This window comes from Lycorma delicatula, chromosome 5 (assembly GCF_047948215.1).
Source record: "Lycorma delicatula isolate Av1 chromosome 5, ASM4794821v1, whole genome shotgun sequence".
Lineage (NCBI taxonomy): Eukaryota > Metazoa > Arthropoda > Insecta > Hemiptera > Fulgoridae > Lycorma > Lycorma delicatula.
Window position 1 is genome coordinate 72,542,816 of NC_134459.1, and position 22,911 is coordinate 72,565,726.

General features: G+C 28.1%; 1 protein-coding gene across 2 annotated transcripts; it reads left to right on the forward strand.

Moving 5' to 3' along the window:
- The first annotated feature begins 809 nt into the window (after positions 1-809).
- On the forward strand, positions 810-22,266 carry LOC142324452 (uncharacterized). Of its 2 annotated transcripts, XM_075365282.1 has the most exons (5): positions 810-986; positions 9,867-10,009; positions 13,038-13,187; positions 18,310-18,372; positions 21,919-22,266. In XM_075365282.1, the coding sequence occupies exons 2-5, from the start codon at positions 9,896-9,898 to the stop codon at positions 22,042-22,044; spliced, it is 453 nt and encodes a 150-aa protein (XP_075221397.1). In that variant the 5' UTR covers positions 810-986; positions 9,867-9,895; the 3' UTR covers positions 22,045-22,266. The 2 variants fall into 2 exon arrangements, with proteins under 2 accessions (XP_075221397.1, XP_075221398.1); XM_075365283.1 differs by lacking the exon at positions 9,867-10,009.
- Positions 22,267-22,911: the final 645 nt, after the last annotated feature.

The following is a 22,911-nucleotide window of genomic DNA, read 5'->3' on the forward strand; positions in this document are numbered from 1 at the left end:
CAAAAAAAGTATCGTAAAATACTTGTAAGTATAGCAGGCTTGGAAATGTTGCATTTTTTAGTGTTATAAGTTTTTGAAATCCCTAGTTACGTTAGTTGTATTAGCCGGGAAAGTAATATTCAAAATAACTTTTTTTTTTTATTAGTATATAAACGCACTGATTAAAATTTTTTCTTATTGTTTAAACACTACATTATATGACTAATATATTCATTACTACTGTTCACGTCTGAATCGTAACTTTTACAAGGTATTATAAAAACTAGTTACAGTAGCCTATTTAAATAGTTTTTTGATGTTACACAAGCCAATTTAATTTGTATTAACCCACCGGGTTGATCTAATAGTAAACTCGTTGTCGTAAATCAGCTGATTTCGAAGTCAAAGTTCACAGGTTCAAATCCTAATAAATGTAATTACTTTTATTCGGATTTGAATCCGAATAAATACTTAAATACTTAGATACTTAAATATCCGAATCCGAATACCTACTTAGATTGTAGGTACCGGTGTTTTTTGGTGGTTGGGTTTCAATTAACCACAAGTCTCAGAAGTAGTCGATCTAAGTTTGTTCAAGAATATAAATTTAGTGGTACAGTTAAATTACACTGATAAGTCGCAAATGACTTTAATTGTTGATGCGACTATAAATAAAAGTATTAAAAAAAATTGTGTTAAAAAAATAGAAGGCCTAATAATATTATTTAAATGACGTTACTAATTACTTATTATCAACGATTAACTTGTATAAATATTAGCTTGTATAAATATTATGTATATTTTCAATGGTACTAAGATATGAAACTAGATAAGAGGGACAAGGTGATAGAGTTTTACTTATCAATAGTTAAAAATCTATTATCATCACTGTAAAATTAATTGAAATGTATTAAGCTAAAATTTCATTAAGTATTAAAAAGTGAAAATGATTATATATTTTTTAAAAATTAACAACTAATTACATCCTTTTCTGTTATAAATTCAAAGTAAGTAAATTAATTTTTAATTTAATTATCTTTAACGTTTTTTTCTCAGTTAATTATTTTTTTACTGTTTCATTCAATTTGACTAATTTAATTTTTAATATTATGAAATCATTATGAACATAGAATTATTAAGTATAAATATGTAGGTGTATATATGTTTATATATATATATAGTCCAAATAAATTAATAATTTTGTTCGAAATAAAAGTAATTAAAATAAGTTACGATTATTTAATAATTTAGTATAAATATATTCAATTTAAGTATTTTCAGTAATTTACTAAAGAAAAAGTACAGTTACGGATTTCAAAAAAAATGATAATAAAATCAATTTTTTTTAGAATTGTGTCCTAAGGGGACATTTTAGGGAAAAAGATTTTTAACCAATAAAAAATTTTATATTAGAATAGTGAAAAAAAATTAACCTTATCCCTAAGCACAAATAAATCTTTTAATAAATGAATTTTTGTGTACGTACATACCTATGTACGCATATATGTTGGGTGTTTGAAGCTTACAACTCCGGACTCCGTATACCAATTTTCTTCAAACTTGGTAGGAAGATGCTGTCCACAGGGAAATTCATTATATTGAATAAATTATTTATCATATAAATTTATATGAACTAGTAGTTTAAAAATTTAACTGAATAAAAATACTGTATTCGAAAAAGAAAAATGATAATTTCTACTTGGAAAAAAAAAAATTAAAAAATTAAAAATAGAAGATCAAGAAAGTATGGGAAGAAAGTATCCCTGTTGATTTAGAAAAGAATATGAAAAAAAAAACAATTTTCATACGATATTTTTTTAAATCATATTTCGTCTTATTGCTTAAAACTTGTCAAACCATTCCTTCAGTTACTGAGTTATAGTAATTATCAGTTTACGGAATTCTACCATCAAAAATTGTTGATTTTTAACCGACTTCATAAAAAGAGGTTATTTATTCGCCCCTATATTTTTTATGTTTGTTCGCTCATAACCTTTTGCCTATTAATCCGATTGAAATGATTATTATTGCAATCGACGCAGCTGCTTTTCGCAGGGGTAGCAATTTTTTAGACACAAAATACCGGTCTGAAAATTAAAAAAAAAACAATTTTTTTTGCCGTCTGTAGGGTAGATAGGGTCAGTGGGAATCTTGATTTTCTATGCGTCACGTTAGATGATGTTGTATTGTCGTCTGTAGGGAAGGTAAGGTGAGATTCTGCACAAGTTATCTAGCACCGTTAATAAAAATCATAAAAAATCGAGATATATCGTTTTAAACCGTTCAGACTCAATATGCATTATGTATAATATACAGCATCGATAGGAAAAGTGGGAATCTTATAATTCTATATACGTGCATCACATTACATGATGTCGGTTCCGTATATTTTTTAAGATAATTATTTACTTCCTTTTTTCATAATAGGTCGGACTGATATCTTTAAAGAAATAGTAATGATAACACCATATTATTATACGACTCAGTGTAACCTCCTTCCTTTTTTCCTGTTTTGTGTCCGGCAATTACCGTCAGACATTGCTTCAGAGGATGATATGTATGAGTGTAAATGAAGTGTAATCTTGTACAGTCTCAGGCCGACCATTTCTGAGATGTGTGGATAATTGAAACCCAACCACGAAAGAACACCGGTGCTCATGATCTAATAACATTCAAATCAGTATGAAAATAACTGTCGTTACTAGGACTTGAATGCTGGAACTCTTCTTCCAAATCAGCTGATTTGCAAAGACGCGCTCACCTCTAGACCAACCCGTTGGATGGACTCAATGTAACCTGTACCTTACGTTTCAAACCAAATATTTGAAACTTAAAGCCTTTTCAAGTTTTCATATATATGTATGTATGTATGTATGTATGTATGCGCGTGCAGGAGCGCGCAACCTTGCGGTTATTTATTTGTATAACTCGGTTTTATTATCTCAATAATCTTCAATTATATCAGTAAGTTCACTGACATTTAAAAATCACCGTATTGTGTATAATTATTTAAAAAATTATACAGGCAGATTTTAAAAATATTTCAAGTTGCTAGTTTGTTAAAATTTATTGAGATTGTACTATTGATTATTTCTTACTTAAATCTATATAACTATTAGTAATAAAAATACGTAAAGAAATAAAGTATTAATATTCAACTTTATTTCACTTAAGTTTTATATCAGTATAAAATAATCGGAAGAAGATGAAATAAATTATGGATATGCAAATGTCAGTTTCATAATTTATTATTAAACGGCTCTAAACATTACTAGAATCTGGTCATTAACTTGACGAGGCTAAGATAAGTAATAAAACTTACCGTTTGAGAAATAAATTATGTTATCTTAAAATACACTGAAATTTTTAATTAAATTAAAAAAAAAAAGCTGGCTAATCATTGCAAGACATTCCCGGCTATAATTAATAAAAATTAAATGAGCTAGAGCAAAAAAATATAAAAAAAAAAACAAAAAAATATAATATATAACAAAAAATATAATATAAAAAAACCAAAAACAGTATACGTATTCTTTAGAGGAGAGAAATAAAATAATAAAAAAAGTTTTCTAAAAATATTCAACAATATCTTTAGCTTAACAAATTTGGTTAAGTAAAGTTTTCTTTAAATCTATCAACCCCTTAAATAAAGGCTAAAATAAGAAAAAAAATATTTCAAAAACATTTTTCTGCATTTTATGTCCGGGGTCTATAATTTTTTGTTTTAAATGTTGAAATTTCTTGATAGCTCTATATATATAAAGTACAAAGTTTTACAAAAATCTTAGAAAATATTTTAACCGGAGGAACAAAACATATTTCAGTTTTAAGAGCGTTGGTATTTATAAAAAAAAAAAAAAAAATTATTTTTTTATTGTACGTAACAAATTTGCTGTAATAAAGTTTTCCCTTAAATGCCTCCAAAGAAAATCGAAATTGTTTTTTTCGCTACATACCCACCGAACGAATTTTTAGAAAGAAAATTAATATAATTATTCGTATATACGCAAAGACCAACTTGAACTGGAACTTGGGGAATACCAAGGGGGATTTAGGCCATGGAGAGGTTGCCCGGAGCAAATAATATCCCTAAAACTTATGATGGACTTATATAAAAGACGGAAAAAACAACTAATAATCACCTTCGTCGACTTTAAAAGGGCCTATGATTGTATACACCAACCATCCATGCTGAATATTCTGAGAAACCTGGGCCTTCACCCTAAACTCGTAAACATGATAAAATTAACTTTAACCAATACCCAGTCCAGAGTGAAATTCAGAGGTGAACTCTCTCAACCCTTCTACATAAAAACTGGATTGAGGCAAGGAGACGGCCTCTCACCACTCCTTTTTAACTGCGCCCTCGAATTTGTCATGAGAAAATGGTATGAAATATATCCCAAAAATATAAAAATGGGTACTAAGAAAAACTCCATCACACTAAATTGCCTAGGATTTGCAGATGACCTCGCTCTTTTAGCAAATAATATTCAAGAAGTCAAAACACAAATCATGAGCCTTCAAAACCTAGCACAAAAGATAGGGCTTCATATCTCTTTCGAAAAAACTGAACTAATGGCCATAGATCCTCTGGTAATAGAGCACATTACGGTAAACAATCAGAAAATTAAAATAGTAAAACAATTTAAATATCTAGGGGAAATAATAACTTATAATTTAAATGAAAAAGTGACAGGGCAAAACAGGACAAATAAAATGATTAAATCCCAAAAATTAACTTGGTCAACATATAACAAAAAATGCCTTTCTGCTAAAACAAAACTTAAACATTATAAAACTGTAGTACAGCCAGAAGTCACCTACGGAAGCGAGACCCTTTTCAAAATCACTCAGAAAAACCGAATTGAAAAAATTCTGAAAATAGAGAGGAGAATTGTCAGAACGTGTATCAATAAAAAACACCAAAAAGAAGGCCAATGGTGGATTGTGCCAAATGAGGTGGTGTATCGAGAAATAGAGCCTGTTACTGATACTATGCGGAAAAAAAGAATCTCTTTCTTCGGTCATCTCATAAGGACACCGCAAACAAGACTGTCAAGAAATATCATTGAAAAGCTCTGGTTCCAAAAGCTAGAAGTAGGATGGATCAAAGAAATTAGAGAAGATATAAAAGAATTGGGAATTTCCCTGACTGACCTACAGAATAAAACTGGAAAAATTACAAAGCTAAAAGATAAAAGCATTACATTTAAACAAAAGACAGACAAACGACAAAATACAACGAGAGGGTGTTTACGGATGAAGAAAAGAAAGCAAGATCTGAACGGATGAAGAAATACTGGGCAGCTCGAAAGAGTAAAATAACACGCTTTTCTCAGAAAAGATCCAACTAAAATTGACTTAAGTGGTCCCATGTTGGCCGTAAAAGCATAATAATAATATATTCGTATATACAGAAATATTTAATCTAACTTTAAAAAAAATAGATTGCTTAATCTTGAGATATAAGGCCAAAAGCAGTACGACACACCTCGTGCATACGTGTGCACATATATATATACGTATATTTTTTCAGTCTATATGAACTAGTTGGATGTAAAGATTAGCAAAAAACCCGATACCCCGTTTTTGACATAATCATCATACTTTTCCCTTTAATATAGCTATGCTACATTTGCCTGGAATATTATTTTGTCAAGCCATAAAAGTTAGTTAATTTTCATTCCGTTACTAGCTGTTTTATTTACGTTATCAGTTTGTCCTAGCTTTTTAGATATTTCCCTAAGTACCCATTGTATATAAAGAAATATGTAAACTGAAAACAACAAGACATCAACTAACAGAGTTTAGAATTTAGGGGTTTCTAGAAAAGAGGTGCAAACGGCTACACCTGATGTTAGAAGTTTAAAAAGTTGTTACAGTTATTCATTCATGATGTGCCTTGTAAACTTAAAAACTTTTTCAAAGATACTTCACTAAATCCGGACCTATAGAATTGATGGGGATTGGTCGGGGGAACTTGATATTAGTCGTTCTTGTGTTAGATAATACTACTTTTTGTTAAACGTGACTTGGGCACTAAGAAATAAATATAGTTTAACTACTAAACACACACGCATGCACACACACACACATACACACACACACACACTCACACACACACACACTCGAACATAGAAGAAGAAGAAGAGGAAAAGATGATGGAAATGGTGAGAAGGAGAGAGTGCGAGAGAGAGAATGTAAGCGATAAATAGAGGGTTATATATATATATATATATATATATATATATATATAAATACATTGAAAGAAAAAGAGAAGAGAGAGAGAGAGAAAATGTAAGAGGGTCTTACACGTATTGCCAAGTAAAAATAAACTTAACTTTTTTAAAAATTATATACATATAAATATATATATACATTATATACTGTAAATACATATATACTATTGTATATATATATATATATATGTATTTATGTTTATTTATCAGTTTATAATTAGTTTTATAATTAATTTTAAAAGTACATTTTTAAATATAGTCTGTAAACATATATGTTTTTAAAATTTCTAAAAACCGTATAATTGCAAATGCCATTCCTACTTTTTGGAAACTTTTTATACTCAATTATCAAATCATTTGTTGTATTAAATTAAAAAGAAAGTCATTAATTAGATCAAATAACTTACTTGAAAATCGAAAAAATTATAGATTTGTTTAAGCTTGAACCACACTCCTGACCAACACTGATTTTATTGGTCAGTATATTATAAAATTTTATTAATGTATAATAACTAACATAACACAGCTTTATCCAGTTTTTGCATCAATCAATAATATGTACGTGTGTTTTGGTAGGAAATAAACTCCTAAATAACATGAAAAAAGTAAATTAATTTATTTTTATTATTACTACTCGTCAATATTTTTACTTTAACAAACAAAACCAGATGATATAAGAAAAAAGTATCGGTATCTAACCGGGAATAAAACCTGGGACCAGCTAATCGAGAATACACAATGTTAACCGCTTAACCAACGGGTCGACCAGAGTTATGCATAAAATAAATGGCTTGCAATAAATGGTTCAGACTATATTTAAAGCAAATAAACTATAACAATAATAGGCAGATGAATAATTGACTTCAATTATTCATAACATCTAAAAATAAAGAATTATTTATTGAATTCAATGTAATTACTGACAGACAGGTAGGAGGTGGCACTTTTTTAGGTACCTGGTTAGGTCGTTTGATTTGATCTGTTTTATTACTTGGTGTTTGCGCTTATCTTTTACCTTAATATATTTAATAAGATTTTTGTTTCGTAAAAATAAAATTTTTGACTTTCCTCACCTCAGATTAGCCCTTTAATATTGTTTCTATTCCTAAACAAATTGGCTGCCAACTAAATGTAACTTACATTACCTTTATCATTTTGATTTTTTTAAACTTATGATGTATGTAATGGTTGGCTTTATGATAAAAACCCTAGTCTCAGACTGGGAATTTTGTAGTCACAATCTGGAGAGAGAGCATGTTAAAATCCGTAGATTAAACCACCTTCAAAAAAGCTATATTAATTGTTTCATTCTATTTTTCATAAAAAATAATTTATTCATCCAGATTTAATACTGAAATTTTAAACGAGATATCTAACGCTTAGATACATTTGTTGTTTATTGATTGGTTCGCATTTTTCAGTACTTCGTCTTAATTATGTTTAAGTTTACAAATCTATTGATCAACTGGATTTAATGACAGCCTACCTTTTTCTGTTGTGTTGTGGTATTAGTGTGTGTATATATATATATTTATATTTTTTTTCCCCAAATGGATTACAACACAATCTCAAGTACATATTAGCCCGAGACATAATGTTCTTTATCGTGATTTTTTTTTTCTTTTTTTGGCTTTCTGCCACTTTCCATAACAAAATAACATTTTTATTTCAGTGTTTCAATGCTGAAATAAAAAAATTAAGAAATCATTAAAAACCCAGATAAATAGAATATTCTGATGACCGTTTGGGTGGTTAGTAAATCTCTTACCAAACTAAAAAAAAAACACTGACTATTATAAACATGAACTATAAACATTAACATAACTCTAAATTATAAACATTGACTATTTAAACGTCTATTTAAGTAGTTATAAGTTTCCTTTTTACTTTAATTAAAATTATCTAAATCTATGACACATTTGTGAATTCTTTTTTGTTTTTTAATGTTTAATTATTCTATTAATTCACCAAAGAAGCTTATACACTAAGTCAGCTGAAGGTTTTGCCCTGTCTTTGTCAACCGAACTTTCGGCTAGTTTAGACGGAACGGGTGAGCGAGGTTTGTTGTACTATTTAACTAGATGACATCATCCGATTACATGATACATTTGTGTATAAAATGCTAACACAACAAGTAGTACAGTGAAAGGACTAGAACTCTAGGCTCAGCAGTTGGAGAGGGGAAAATTTTCAGCTCACCTATTATAAGTGGGAATATGGAAATTGAATTTGTAGCGCGGCAAATTCCATGTTTGAACGGGATTCGAACCCGGGACCTCCGGATGAAAGGCCGAGACGCTATCACTCCGCCACGTAGAACGGCAAAATATATCTTTTAAATATCGAATTGGTCAGTTAAAATAAATGTATTATAGCTGTTAAACTGTTAATTTAATGTTTTTATTATGCGGGTAGTTTACTACACAACTGTATGCAAAGTAGAACTTAACATCAAAAATAATATTTATCTTTTGTTGAATTACTGAAAATAATTTTCAGAACTATTTTCAAAATAAAGCATTCTGTCACTTTTTGTGGAATCATAATGTTTTCAGGAAGTTTTAGATTACAATATAAATAAAAATGTATGTAAATTTTCTATTCTGAGTAGCGGTTTGCTTTATCTCATAATTTTATGTTTCGTTTTTGTAATTTAGTAAAGAAAAACCCTCTATTACCTCCTGAATATTATGGTAGGTGGCAGTAAAGAGCTGAAAAAAACCGTTAAGCTAGATTCCCACTGGAGGACAGCATCTTCTTATTACATACCCAACTTGTTCAAATTTTTAACAGATTCTGTTAAAACGTGGCACTTATCCGATTTATTTTAAAACTAGTTTATTTCGAGATTTACCAAACACATATGAGTTTGAGAATTTTGCAATAACTTTAAATTTAATACGAAAATTATTATTTAAGTTAAATATTTCGTTAATAAGATATGTTTTAAATTATCTACGGTATAATATAATTTAAGGTGAAAATTTAAAAACTTTATCCGATTTTAAGTAAGCTTTTCTTTTAGCTCAAATTAAGCTTTCTTAGATACTTATTATTATTTATGTGTAAGATTTTCCAGCATGATAATTTTAAACTTAATAATAAAGAATTAAAACTCTGTACACTTTAGCAACTGGAACTCTTCGAACATACAAAAAGACAAAAAAGAACGTATTTTAAATAAAATATATTATCAGACACATGGTCAAAGACAAATATTTTCAAAAAATCTAATTGCAATAAAACTCTTTCTAAAAGAAATCAAAAAATTATTCTACAATTTTTAAATACAAGAAGCCATGGACAATACAATTAAAAATATTTAGCTTGTAAACCAATAATTTAAAATATACCGGTTTCTTTTTTGCTTTTTTAATAGAAAATTTTTGCTGTTAAAAAAGGCCTACAATTTAAAAAAAATCTATATCTTAGACCTAAACTGCAGAAAAGGTTTTTTAAATATTTTAATCTTTATTGAAGACAGGTATGCTAAATTTAGAGAAAATTTTACTTAAGCAAATTTGTTAAGTTTAACCTATAAATTATTATTTTCAGAACAGTTTTTCTAAAGCAATTAATTGTTATGAAGTAATAAAATAAACTATTATAACATTTAACTACTGGTTTTTATTACTATTGTTGCAGGTAATAGATAGTTTGCTGTGTGATGTGTAATGTCACTTAACCAGTCAATATTATTTTTATTAATTATTATTTCATTTGAAAATATGTTATCAAGTGAAGCTAAACCCAAATTTTATACAGGAAGACAATTTAAATTGAGAAAGGTAACAAAGATATATTTATATTTATAGAATTATATTCCATTCCGTATTAAATAATTATTTGGCTAAAATACAAAATCAGATTTTACTAATAAAAATATTAAGTTAAAAGAATTAAAAAAAACATCAATCTATCAAATAACTATAATTTTGTTTTCTTAGTATGATTTTTTATTGGAATATGAAGAGGAAAACACACACACAAACACACACACACACACACACACACACACACACACACAGGCACAGAAGGGAATGATATTATAAATAAATAACAAACTGTGGATAATATAATCGTATTCATTGTTTTTATCTTTCAAAAGTGACACAACCCGTCTAGAATTTGTAACAAAAAGGAGTAGTCGTAGATTTGATGTAAAATGTCTTAACAATATATCACTTGTGTAGAATCTAATGAAAAAATTGCCCAACCTATCTGAAGTATGAAAGAGTAGTTTTTACTATCCTAGGGAAGGATGGTTCCTCAGAATTTCTAAGTAAGATTAAGGGTCAAATTAGTAAAAAATTAAAAATCATTTCATTTCAAATTAAGCACTCCTTTTGCTCTTATAACTCAGAATTGACCAAATCGATTTTCCTCAAATGTTTCTGTATATGGGGAATTGATCATATATTAATTTTTTTTTCAAACTTTGTTCAGGAAGTGAGGAATATCAAATTATTTCTCAAAAAATAAACTCCACATCTTTTAAAATTGAGATTACATCTTTTCACTCCGGTTTAAATATTTTTCAAAAGTTTTTTTGCTGTTAAAAAAGGCCTAACATTTTTTTAAAAATATAGATCCTAGACCTAAACTGCAGAAAAGGTTTATTAAATATTTTAATCTTTATTGAGACAGGTGTGTTAGATTTAGAGAAAATTTTGCTTAAGCAAATTTGTTAAATTTAATCTATAAATTAATATTTTTAGAAAAGTTTTTCGTAAAATTTATTCCTCAAATCTACAAACTATATATTCTGATTTCCTTTTCTGGCTCTACCTCTTTTAAATCGTATTAATAATAGCCGGGAAAGTCGGAATTCTGTTCCAGCTTTTTTTATGAATACCAATTTTACAAAGAACATCAGAATACTCTGCATTTTCGTATCGTGTAAAAATAATAATATATTCATTTCAATCAACACCAGCCTATTATTTAATTTTATATTCTTTTAAATCATTTATTAACTTCACTCGTCTATTAATATTTTATATATTTGTTATATCTATTTATGTATTTATTTTTGACATAAAGTTTAACGTTTTTATGGATTTTATTCTTTTTTTTTTACCTCAACCTCTTTTTTTTGACTGACGAATTAATTCACCACAGAAGCTTACAAAGAAGGATGTACGTAAGAATATCAAGTTGGAAATTAGTAGCATATGAAAATTGCTGTCTCTGACTCGGATTTGAACCGGGGACCACCGGATAAATGCCGAGACGCTACCGCTCCGTTACAGAGATCGGCAATTAAGTCTAGATTTTTATTTAAATTTTGATTTTATTTTGGTTCTTAATTTGAATTAATTTTACACAGAACACCAACTTTTTTTTGTTTTAACTTAAGTATTGTTCTGTAAATTTTGGTGGGCCGTTGGACCGTCCCGGCGTTATCTTAGTCGCTGACTTTGTTTTACGGGGTAGGGACATTTCATGGGTAGAATAGCCTACTAGTAATCCCCTCATTTGGGGAACAACAACACTAGATTCGTTAAGTTTTGCTTCTAATCTTATTCGTTTAGACTTTCCTGTAACTTGTAGCAGCAACTTTATGTTTTATATTTTTTAATTTTATTAATCAAATCTTTCATAGTTCAAAGCGTACAGTAAAGTAAGTGTTTTATGAGAATTATTTTATTGAATTCCTATTCCCTACTTGATCGGGTAACCTTTCTGTCGCTAGAGTTAAGGATGATAAGAAATGTCTAAAAAGGGAGAGAGAAAGATCTATATAAAGAAACTGCTTCTTTATTTTTATTATGCTACGGTCATGTCCAAACGGTTTCTTAAGATCCTTTCACGCAAATTCTGGGGAATTTTCCTTTTTTATTATAATGTAATAATCTATTATTTTCAAAAATGGTCTGTTGCCCCAATATGTGATAGTAGAAGTAAAATGTACAAATCATAACATAACAGATTTTAGTAACTAAAAAAAACAAAAAAAAAAGGCCTTTTAAGGTAACTGTTAAGAATTCCTATGACCTGTTTTTATTATTCCTCTGGTTTATAGTCATTCCATTTTTAATTTAAAAAATGCACACCGAAATCTTTTATTATCAATAAAATTATACTTTTTATATAGCAATTTACCGTTAGAACATTACAAATATATTTTTAATCTTGTCAGCATTCAGTTTTATTCACTTTCTTGATTTGAAATAAATGTATTTTACCCGTTACTATTTCTATCATTTAACCATAACAATTAATTGTTAACATACTTTGAGAGTTTAATAGTAATACATTAGTGAATTACATTTATAACATGTTAAACAAAGCCTGTGATGTTTGTTGAACATATAACATTCCGACTCAAATATCCTTTATCAAGCGTATCGTTTCGAGACCGACTGACGTTGTCAATATAATGAAATGTTTGAAATTCTCTAGTAGAAATACACAGTAATCTTAGATTGTGCTCAACTGTTGCTTTGAGAAGGATAATCAGGAACATTGAGATGGATGGTAATACTTCATTAACGAAACAAGTCTTTGTATCTAACATGTCCAGAAATCCATAATAAACTAATGCATATCAATATGTTAATTGATTATGCCGCAAGGAAGTTTTAGTTTAATTGGTTTAAATGTACGAATAATTAATTAACTGTATCAACATATTTCTAAGTATTCATAATTTATTATATTAATAAAATTACATAATATTTAATTTGGTTTAATTACGTTCACTGCATTATTTAATATAATTAATTAAACTAACATACTATTAAATATTATTAAAGATTTTATATTTTGTATTTTTTATTTTTAAATAATATATTTCGCGTCTTCTTTATTTAGCCCACGACAACAAGGAAACCCAGAAGATATTTTAATAATACTCATATAATTGAAAAGATGAGAAAATTTTCAGAAACTTTTATTGCAGAAGACGTGTTGCCTGAAGAAGCTAAACCTTCGATAAAAAAGGTCTGGATGGCAGTACATGAGGTAAGTAAAGTTCTTAAAACTAGCAATACGTAAATTAAAAAAAAAAAAAATAATAATAATAGAAATACATTATGTTAAATTCTTTTTCACATTGTTCGCTTTTTAGACGTTACTTATGATGTATATACATTACCGTGGAAGACCGATATCTGGCAAATGCCGATGATCTCCGATCTAATATATAATTTGATACTTATCAAATACGTCGTCGGTGACCAGACTGAAATTTTTGCTTATTCCGACTTCGTCAGTGTATGTCGACAAACACAGTTAAGCTCTGGTAAGGGTAGAAACGTTAATTAGACATTAAACAAAATCACCCACAATCAATCTCAAGGGAAAAATGGACTACGAGAATACCCGATAAAAGAAATCTGATGTGTACACCACATGACTTCCTCGTACGCCTATTAAATTACATATACATATTTTTTCTTTAAATCAAAAGTACATAAAATTTTATTTCATTAAAAACTTCTGATATTTTTTCATTTTTGATTGTTATTATTTTATTATTTATCGTAAAATATTTTTTACAATCAGAGGTTAATAATTATTAATAAATCAATATATTTAAACTAAAAAAAGGAGATGAAGTCTGATGGAACAGATGCGCTTTCCCCTTGTAAGACCAAATATTTCATTAATTAAAATTTTATTTGGCTATAACTCTAATAAGTACCACTTATGATATATCGTTGAAAAGCTCTCAACGAGGGCTTACTGCAGTTAAGAAAAAGTCCAAAATCCAAATTATTTTTCAATTTTGGACACTTTTGGTTCAGTCGATGGCAATCAACAGGGGAGGTGCACAACGGTCCTAAATCCAAAATTTCAATATCCTACAGCTAATCGTTTTTGAGTTATGCAAGATGCATACCGTACGTACATACGCCTCACCAAAACTAGTCAAAATGGATTCAGGGATGGTAAAATTGGATATTTCCGTTGAAATCTGAAAACAGAACTTTTTTCGCGATCATTGTGGTGGTGAAAAATTTCTTTCTTTACTTCGTACAAGGAAGTAAAAAGGAAGCTTACATTTAAGCCAAACATAACTCGCCTTAAATTTATAGATATAAAAATATAAAAAAAAATCGCTTCTAGATCATAACAAAATTTTTTATAATTACTTGTATTTTTTATATATGTAATCTAATACAGTTATCCAATATTAAAAAAAACTAAAAAAAAACAAGTACAGGTATTTAAACTATGCCAAGAACTCATTAAATACTTCCAATGAAGGAGGGTACATTTGAAGTTAATGTTGTATATTTGAGCGCATCCTGTGATAATTTAGATTTAATAAATATTTAGTAAAGATGCGATATGAGATAAAATTTAATATTATCTTTAATATAGATGCGGCTTTTAATGTAATAAACATCAAAATTAGGAGCTGTATTACTATTTGAATAATTCCATCAGTTTTTCAGCAAGACTGTTATGCAACATAGAATGTGTTGAGTTGAGCGTTTTCAATTATTATTAAAAAATGTTATATTAATAAACTACTAGATTTCTAATCAATTAAAACTTTACAGTATAATGTTTTATTTATTTATCTATTTATCAGTGATAACCCCAATTTCATTATTAATATAGCTGAATTATGATTACTGTATTCGATAAGTGCCATCCATTTATACCACTTCTACTTAACATGCAATTTTTCTAATACTCCTAGCATAAGAAATGATATATGCAAACGGTCAAGATACTGATATACTTCTAATACATTTTTTTTTCACCATTCAGTGATATATTTAATTTCTTTTTAACAACTGCCTAAAAAGAAGTGTATTGTATTTAGGGTATATGTATGTTTCTTCACCGTAGCACCCCAACTGCTGAACCGATTTAGATTTTTGACCCCGCGTTGGAATCCTTACGTTACCGGGAGTTTCATAGGCTATATAAATATGTATATATATTTTTCCCACAAAAAAGAATGGTGCGTGGGTTTGTTTATTTGTTTGTTGTATGTGCTCACTTTTTAATTTTAGCTGCTATTGGCGCAGAGCGGGCCAATAGTGGTGCGCCGGGTGGCTGTGCGCAGCGCTCGGACGATTCATTCGTTCCAACGATTTGAACTTCTTGATACGAACAATCTAGCTAAAATTATATTTTTGTTTTAGGGATAAAAAACAAAAAAAAAAAAAACATTGGGGTTACAGCTGTATTAAAAAAACACAATTCAAGAAACAGCTAAAAATATTCAGAATTTTTAAGCTTTTCGTAGTAAAAGTTTTTGTTGTTTTTAGTACGCTAATGAACGTTATTTCAATTGGCAGAAACACTTTAAAAAAATCATGTGTAATGAAACATAAACCATGTAACATTTTCGTGGCGCTGGTGTTCTCTTGTTGGATAATCTTCACTGCGCATATGTCTGTATCACCAATGACATGTTTTTAAAAAATGCATAATTTTTCATGAAAAATAATTAATTTCTTTTTTTGTTAAATCACAATGCCTAACAACCGACTATAATCCCAGCTACAGTGCATCAATTGTTCATCATCAGTTTCAGCTTCATTCATAATTAGCATTTACTCAAACAGTGTAATAATCCATGATTAACAGTTACTCCCGTGAACTCAAATCGTTAATTGAAACAAGTAGCTACAGTGTTCTAGGCATTAGAGTACAGTTAAAAACAATAATGATTAATTGCGTCGTTCAACTATTCCAAATTTAATAATTATTAGTCTATAGGTAAATCTTTACACCGCTTATTAAACTTGATTTTCAGTTTCCTGATGAGATTTAAACCTGTAACGAGATTATATCCATCGAATTATTCCTGTAACATATTAAAAAAAAAAAAAAAACAAAAAAAAAAACAGAGATTGATAGTTCTTAAATTTTTAAATGATTCACAATAATATGAAGAAAGAAAAACACAAATATTTTCTGGAAGAGTAACAGGAGATAAGCTAGTATAAAGTTAAACTGAGGCAAACTCCTTAAAAACAGAGGTTTAATGTAGGAATAGGTCGTTGAGATCATGAAGAATCTTTGATAGATGAGACAAAATAGAAAGTAAGAGACAAATTGACTGGAGAGGATGAAAATTGGGTAAGGAAATTATAATAGAGTAACTAGCCTTGTAATATTTACAAATATTTGCGAATGAATTTTATACTGTAGGTAAAATAATCCACCTCTTTGTTTACGTAATTCCGTCAGACAAAAAGTTAGAGTTAAGTTTTATACTAGTCGTGATTTATCTTGGCCGATAAATTAGAAGCTTAATAACTACTGAATTCATAGAAAAGAGGGAAAATTATGATGATACTATTTTACTTACCAATCAGATTTCATTTTAACTATAGTTTGAATACAATTTCATTATTAAGATTTCATAAAATTAATTTTTATCTTTTTTCTAAAAAAAGGAGCTTTGTTTTACTACTTTTCAACTTTACTTGAAACATGAAATAAATATGCACTATTTACAGCCTAATAATTTTCTCACGCTCACATTCGTTTTTATAAGCTGCATAAGAAAATGTATTTAATAATTAAATGTAATCGTTACAATAGGGCTTATAAACAGGGCGAACCAGAAAGGAGAGGATAAAGTCTTTTCTGGGTGTATTGTTCATAAGATAAAGGTCTGCCTAATAATTTTTTTTTTAAATGAATGTTAGGTCCTGGTGCAGAATATTTAATCTACAATACTACATATTTATCTACAATATTCATTCATCCACAACGTAATAATAATAATAATATTATTATAATTAATATAATAATAATAATATTATAATAATATTATTATTATTATTATTACTATTGTACAAAAAGGCTCTTTAAAATCTCCTTATATTTTTAACGGTTGAGAATCTAAAATTTTAATTTTTGTAATACTAAAATAATCCTTTTTTTTACCCGACATCCAACTTTCTTGATTTTGAATTGAGTCCATATACTCATTTAAATGTAAAGTCGGTAAATGTGGAATTATGCTTTTTAAAACCTATTTAAAGAAAAAATCTTATTTGAAACAGAAATCCAAAAATTAAGCTATTTTAAAAATAAACAGGGTTAAAGGGACTTTCTGTACACAATATATAAATATCTTTTACTGAACTTCTTGATTAGAAACATATCAGTTGTATATAACTTGAAAATTACTGACAACTGGTAAATCTTTAGAAATATCAACCTTTCTTAAGACATTCAAAAATATTTGTTAACAATCAGTTAATAGAGAATAATTGCGAGTTTTTTGTGTGCTTCAAACGGGTGTAAATTCGAGTAGGTAATAACGGATGTTTTTTTCTTCCGTTTTTCTTTTAATTAAAATTTTAGCAAAAAATTAAATTATATAAATTAAGAGAAAACTTGTGGAGAAGTATAATGAAATGACTCGATTTTATGTCGTTATGAAATAAGTATTTAAACTTCACTCATTCAAAAGAAGAAAACAGCTGTTAGGCAACGAGGTGATGAGGTACAGCTCCCTGCTGAGCTGCTATACGTTTGTGCATGCACGGGTGGGTAGCAGTGATGAGGCACGGGGACTCTCTCGTCCTCTTGTAGAAAAGACCGCAGTCCCGGCGAAAATGCTCCATTGGGTGTTCTCGTTTGAGGCAAAAAGGCATAAAGACCGAGTCCCGGCTCCTAGGGTGGGGGAACAGAAACGACATAGTCGGGCCTGGCAACTCTGGAAGTTAGGGACAGGCATTAGCAGATAAGATCCAGCCGGCTTATAAAAGGACATTCCCCAGAATTGTGTTATGCTTCACTGTGGAGTGCGATTCGGGGGATAGAGGAAAAAACTTCACTCATAGGTACAGACATAATGCTACTATCATAGGGACAGCAAATGGCAACTGCAGTAGTATTCATGTTTTTAGGCTCCTACATTTGTAATATAATTATATTCAGTCATTAATAGATTTATGAAACGCTTTTATATAAAACATTAAAGCGAAGTTAACATTGTTTGTAATAGTAGATTTATTATTTATAATATAGTAATATATAATATAGTAATATTATTTAGATTGTCATAATGTGATATAAAAAAGTGGTTTTTAGCTATTGTAAATAAAATTACTTTATTAAATTCATTTACTGTATATTATCTATTAGTATTTTCTTATAGGAAAATAAAGAGAACAAAAACAGAATACGAATGATGATTCTTTTAAAAGCCTTCAGGAAAAAAGTAAGTACAATTAACATATTATTTTAAATAACACTTGAAATATTGTAATTATTAAAACACATTAATCGAAACATATTGATATTTATTAAATAAACTTTACAATCGAAAACTTTTTCAATATTTGTTGGCTGTACAAGATTCAATGGGTAATCCGGCTGGTTAACGTACGGCTTGTTTACCTAGCTATTTTTTAAATTTATTTTTCAATTAGACGTGTCATTTAAACTGTTTTCATTATACTATCAACATAGACGAATAAATAATTGAAAAAAAATTTACCATTAAGGAAAATTTCTGGCTGAGATTTCGAAATCGATTGTTTTCATTGCAGCGCTAAAAGACGCCAAATTAGCCAAATTATGGAATTCTGGTTTAATATTTTTTTTTGGAATTACTGTTTTTTCTCTAAGAATAAGCTTCTGATCGTTAACCAGATCAAGAAAATAAAAATATATCGTGAATCTAATGTTAGTTATTTAGAACAAAAAATATACGGCATAACTGGGCAGATAAAATATTTTTGAAAAAAATGTAAATATAACCGTGCAAGTTTTTTCCCTCATCCATATATATTGTCATATAATCCCACATCTAAATTACATACACATAAATTCAATTCATTAAAGTTCCAGAATAGTGGGAATATTACGTGTTTAGGCAGAAATTTTAATTAGCCAAATTTTCTTTTGATAATTTAAAGATAGTTGACTCAATATATTGTACTTACAAATCCATGTAAAGAAATTCTGAATTTCTACTTTCAACAAGATGCAATTCCTGAATAATACTATCGATTATTCTGTAAGAATAATGTGTAGGATTATTTCAACGGGTCTTTTGACCTAAAAGTTATCTATAAATTGTTACTTTGTAAAGAAAGAAGTAATCTCATAATTTTATATGAAGACTTTCAACAGATAATTGGAAAGCAGCAGTATTCATCTATACGGTTTCATTGAATTTCTTTGTATCTATGACTGAATGTATACATGACTCAAGCCTCGACTAAGTGGCAATCTGGATTAGACTTTATAGTTGAGTGGTTGGAGAATGAAAAATAAAGATTAATCAAGGGAAACCGACGCAATATAACATTACAATGAGAAGAGGTGATTTCGAGGTTACAGCGAGCTAAAAGTCTACAGTATTTAGGTACTCATCAGGATCGTCGTTTAACATGTAAGGTTCACAAGGAAAAAAGGAAACAACTAGACATCAAATATAAGGAATTTTACTGGTTATTAGGCAGGAAATCGCTACTATCTCTATCTAACAAGCTATTTCTGTTCAAAGCTATTCAAAAACCGGTTTTGACATAAGGAATTCAACGCTGGGATACGGCGAGCACCATCAATATAGAGAGTATTCAACGATTCCAGAGTAAATCTGCGAGATGCATTAGGCGCCATGGTTCGTACGGAACAACGAAATTCACGAGGGTTAGCGTGTGTTCGAGAAAAAGTCGATCGATCTGCAACTAAATACAAAATGAGACTTAACAACCAGTTAAACTATACAGCTGTTAACCTCTTTGACAATGAGAAGATGTTAGCTGGTTAAAGCGGGTTCGTGTATTGGATCTTGGAACCTAATAGTAATATTCCGATGAGGCCTCTCTTCTTAAGTTGTGCGTTATCAACGTGTTTATACTATGTTTATGATCATTTATGTTTCTATATTCTATTATGCTTTTTTGTTGCAGATTTATTCACAGTACAAGTCATTACTATGATTTCTAGTTTAGTACAGGCTGGACTTTTCAATGCTTATTTTTCCTTTAACTTACTGTTAATATCTTGAATATAATTATGGTGTTTCAAGGGAAACTACTTTATAACTTGATTACTGTCATAAAACTTAGTTATGGTTTCTAATGTACGAAACCGATAGTAAATTTAATTTGAGATACAAAAAAAAATATGACTGAATGAATAGCATTTCAGATTTGGATAACAACTGCAAAATTTATGTAGCCTCTATATTATATTTATGATTATTTTAATTTAACAAAAGAAACAAAAATTTTACAACACGTTAATGTAGTCAGAGCTCATACCAGCCGACCAACGTCAACATCTTTAAGTTGTTGAAATAAATATTAATACAGAGAAATCTTACGCTTGCATTTTATCATTTTGATTATAAAAAACTATATTATTTTAATGGCTAGTTTATGTGTATAGAGGTAGTATTAATAATTATCATAATTTATAATTTTTAAACATAATACATTTTTTGCAAAAATAATTACAATGGTTTGTTCACAGTTGTTATTTTAATAATTATTTATAAACTATCACTAATCCTTGTGAAACAAAAGAATGAATGTTAAAAATTAAATCAACCACTAGCAAAATTACTTGAAATTTAATTAAATAAATTTTATATCTTGGTGTTTTTTTTATTATTAAAATAATTAAATGGACTGAGGCAAGACTATATCTTAAATTTTAATCAAGCTTAGACTAAATTAATGAAAAAATGTATTTCTACCTGCTTATACAAACATCAGGTTTGTATAACAACAACAACCTGAACAATTCTTAATAAATTTAAATAAAATCTATCATAATCGTCAGAAGATAAATATGAAGTAGAGTATGGATAAACAACTTTTCAAAAAAAAAAAAAATTCCTTAATTCATCTCCATCTACAAAAGACTAAAGAATATTACAAAAACAAAAGAGTATTTAACAAAAGTAGAAGAACATTTACAAAAGTTTGTTTATGATATTTAAAACTTTTCTACAATTTAATGTAAAATATTTGGACCGATTATTTACCTACTTTAAATGTATAACCACTGATGCACATGCAATGTGTCTTGCATGTGTAAGAAGCCTTTAGCAGGAATGATTATTTCTGCTCAAGTTCTTTCGAAAGGTTATTGAATGTTAAGAGATAATTAAATTTATTTTGCTTATCCATATTTCCTTATTTGTGTCTCAACCCACACAGTATTAAGAAAGAGATAATGAAATCTCTAAAGTTTTCAACTTAATCGCGTAATTTAATTTAAAAAAAAATTGTGGGATAAAATTTTAACGAAAATGTTCCTTGTATTTTTAAAAAAATTAATTTTTTAAGGAAGACCCAGTGGTACAAATTAACATAATATGGTAAATCTTTTTTATGACGTAGCATATAATATTGTTATGCTATATAAAATTTTAAGCAAAGAGAAACTGCAATTAAATTTTTATATCTTTAAATTTTTAATTTTTACATTATATAAATTTTTACATCTTTTCAAATTTTATAAGTACAGAAAGATGAATAATTTAAATTAAAATATACATTCAATAATTAAATTTAATATTTAACCTACATAATCTGTTATTAAATGCATTATACTAACTAACAACTGTTATGAATATATTAAATCCAATTATTTGAGGTCACAAGTTTACCTCAGTTATCTAAAGTTTCCGTCACGTTAACTAACAAAAAACCCGAAAACACTAGTCTGTGGGAAAAATATTATTTTAAGATTAAAGATATAAAATGAAAAATAATAATAATAATAATTTTTTTTTTGTTAACAGGAAAATATGTCGATTGCAGTCGATATTACTTCAAATTCCCACTCATCATCAGATATCGATACATTCAATCCTTCACCAGTTTATGATTTTGCTGATATAGATATTTATCGGAGTGATTTATTTTAAAAAAGACATTAACGGGAAAAATAAATACGTAATGCTACATTACCTGAAATATTGTTAGACTGTTATAATATTTATGTGTGCTGCTTTACGGTAGTCATTTAATTATTATTTTTATTGTGTTCATTCAATATGTCGTTATAGGCCTACTGACATATAATTCATTGTTATTTTGATATTATTATTATTACAAAAAAATACTTTATTAAAGATCTGAAAAACAAATTTTTTTCGTGTACAATGAGATTTATTTTTTAAGACAAGTATTTTTAATTTGATCATTCCTTCTGGTTTTCTTTTTTACAATAAATATTATATTTGATCAATAAAATTTTTATTCATACAAAACCACAACTGAAAAAAAGATCAAAAACTTATCAATGTATCATAGAAATCATTAAAATTTTAAAACCCGTTATTCAAATGGATTTGAAATATCTTACAATAAAACTAAACAGGAAAACAACGTAAACCAAATAAATACTTCATTTATAAGCAAATGGTTTATTTAAATGAAATAAATAAATTTCTTCTTGCAAAATAACAGGTAAGACTACATATATCAGAACCAAAAAAAGAATTCCAAATATTTTTGTCACCTTATAAGAAATTCTACTTGAATTATTTATTTCAAAGTTAATTATTCTTCGACTACAAATATTTGTTAATTCCTTAAATTAATTCTAAATTCCTCAAGTTACTATTATAAGTAAATGTTCTAAAAGGATACTGTTTATCTTTATTTCTTTTTTTTTTTACTAAGTTGTTTGTCAGCGTTGCGAGAAAGTATTTCAGAAAGTAAAAAACTATTAGGTAAATATTTTACACATCCAATTGCACTTTGTATTTTACGTTTAAATCGTTAATATT

What these genes read in the sequence shown, in the direction of transcription:
- LOC142324452 (XM_075365282.1), top strand. Translation starts at nt 9,896, where the DNA reads ATGTCACTTAACCAGTCAATATTATTTTTATTAATTATTATTTCATTT. An exon ending in TCTGGATGGCAGTACATGAG is followed by an intron (nt 13,188 to 18,309) that starts GTAAGTAAAGTT and finishes ATTTTCTTATAG; the next exon opens with GAAAATAAAGAGAACAAAAA. An exon ending in TAAAAGCCTTCAGGAAAAAA is followed by an intron (nt 18,373 to 21,918) that starts GTAAGTACAATT and finishes TTTTGTTAACAG; the next exon opens with GAAAATATGTCGATTGCAGT.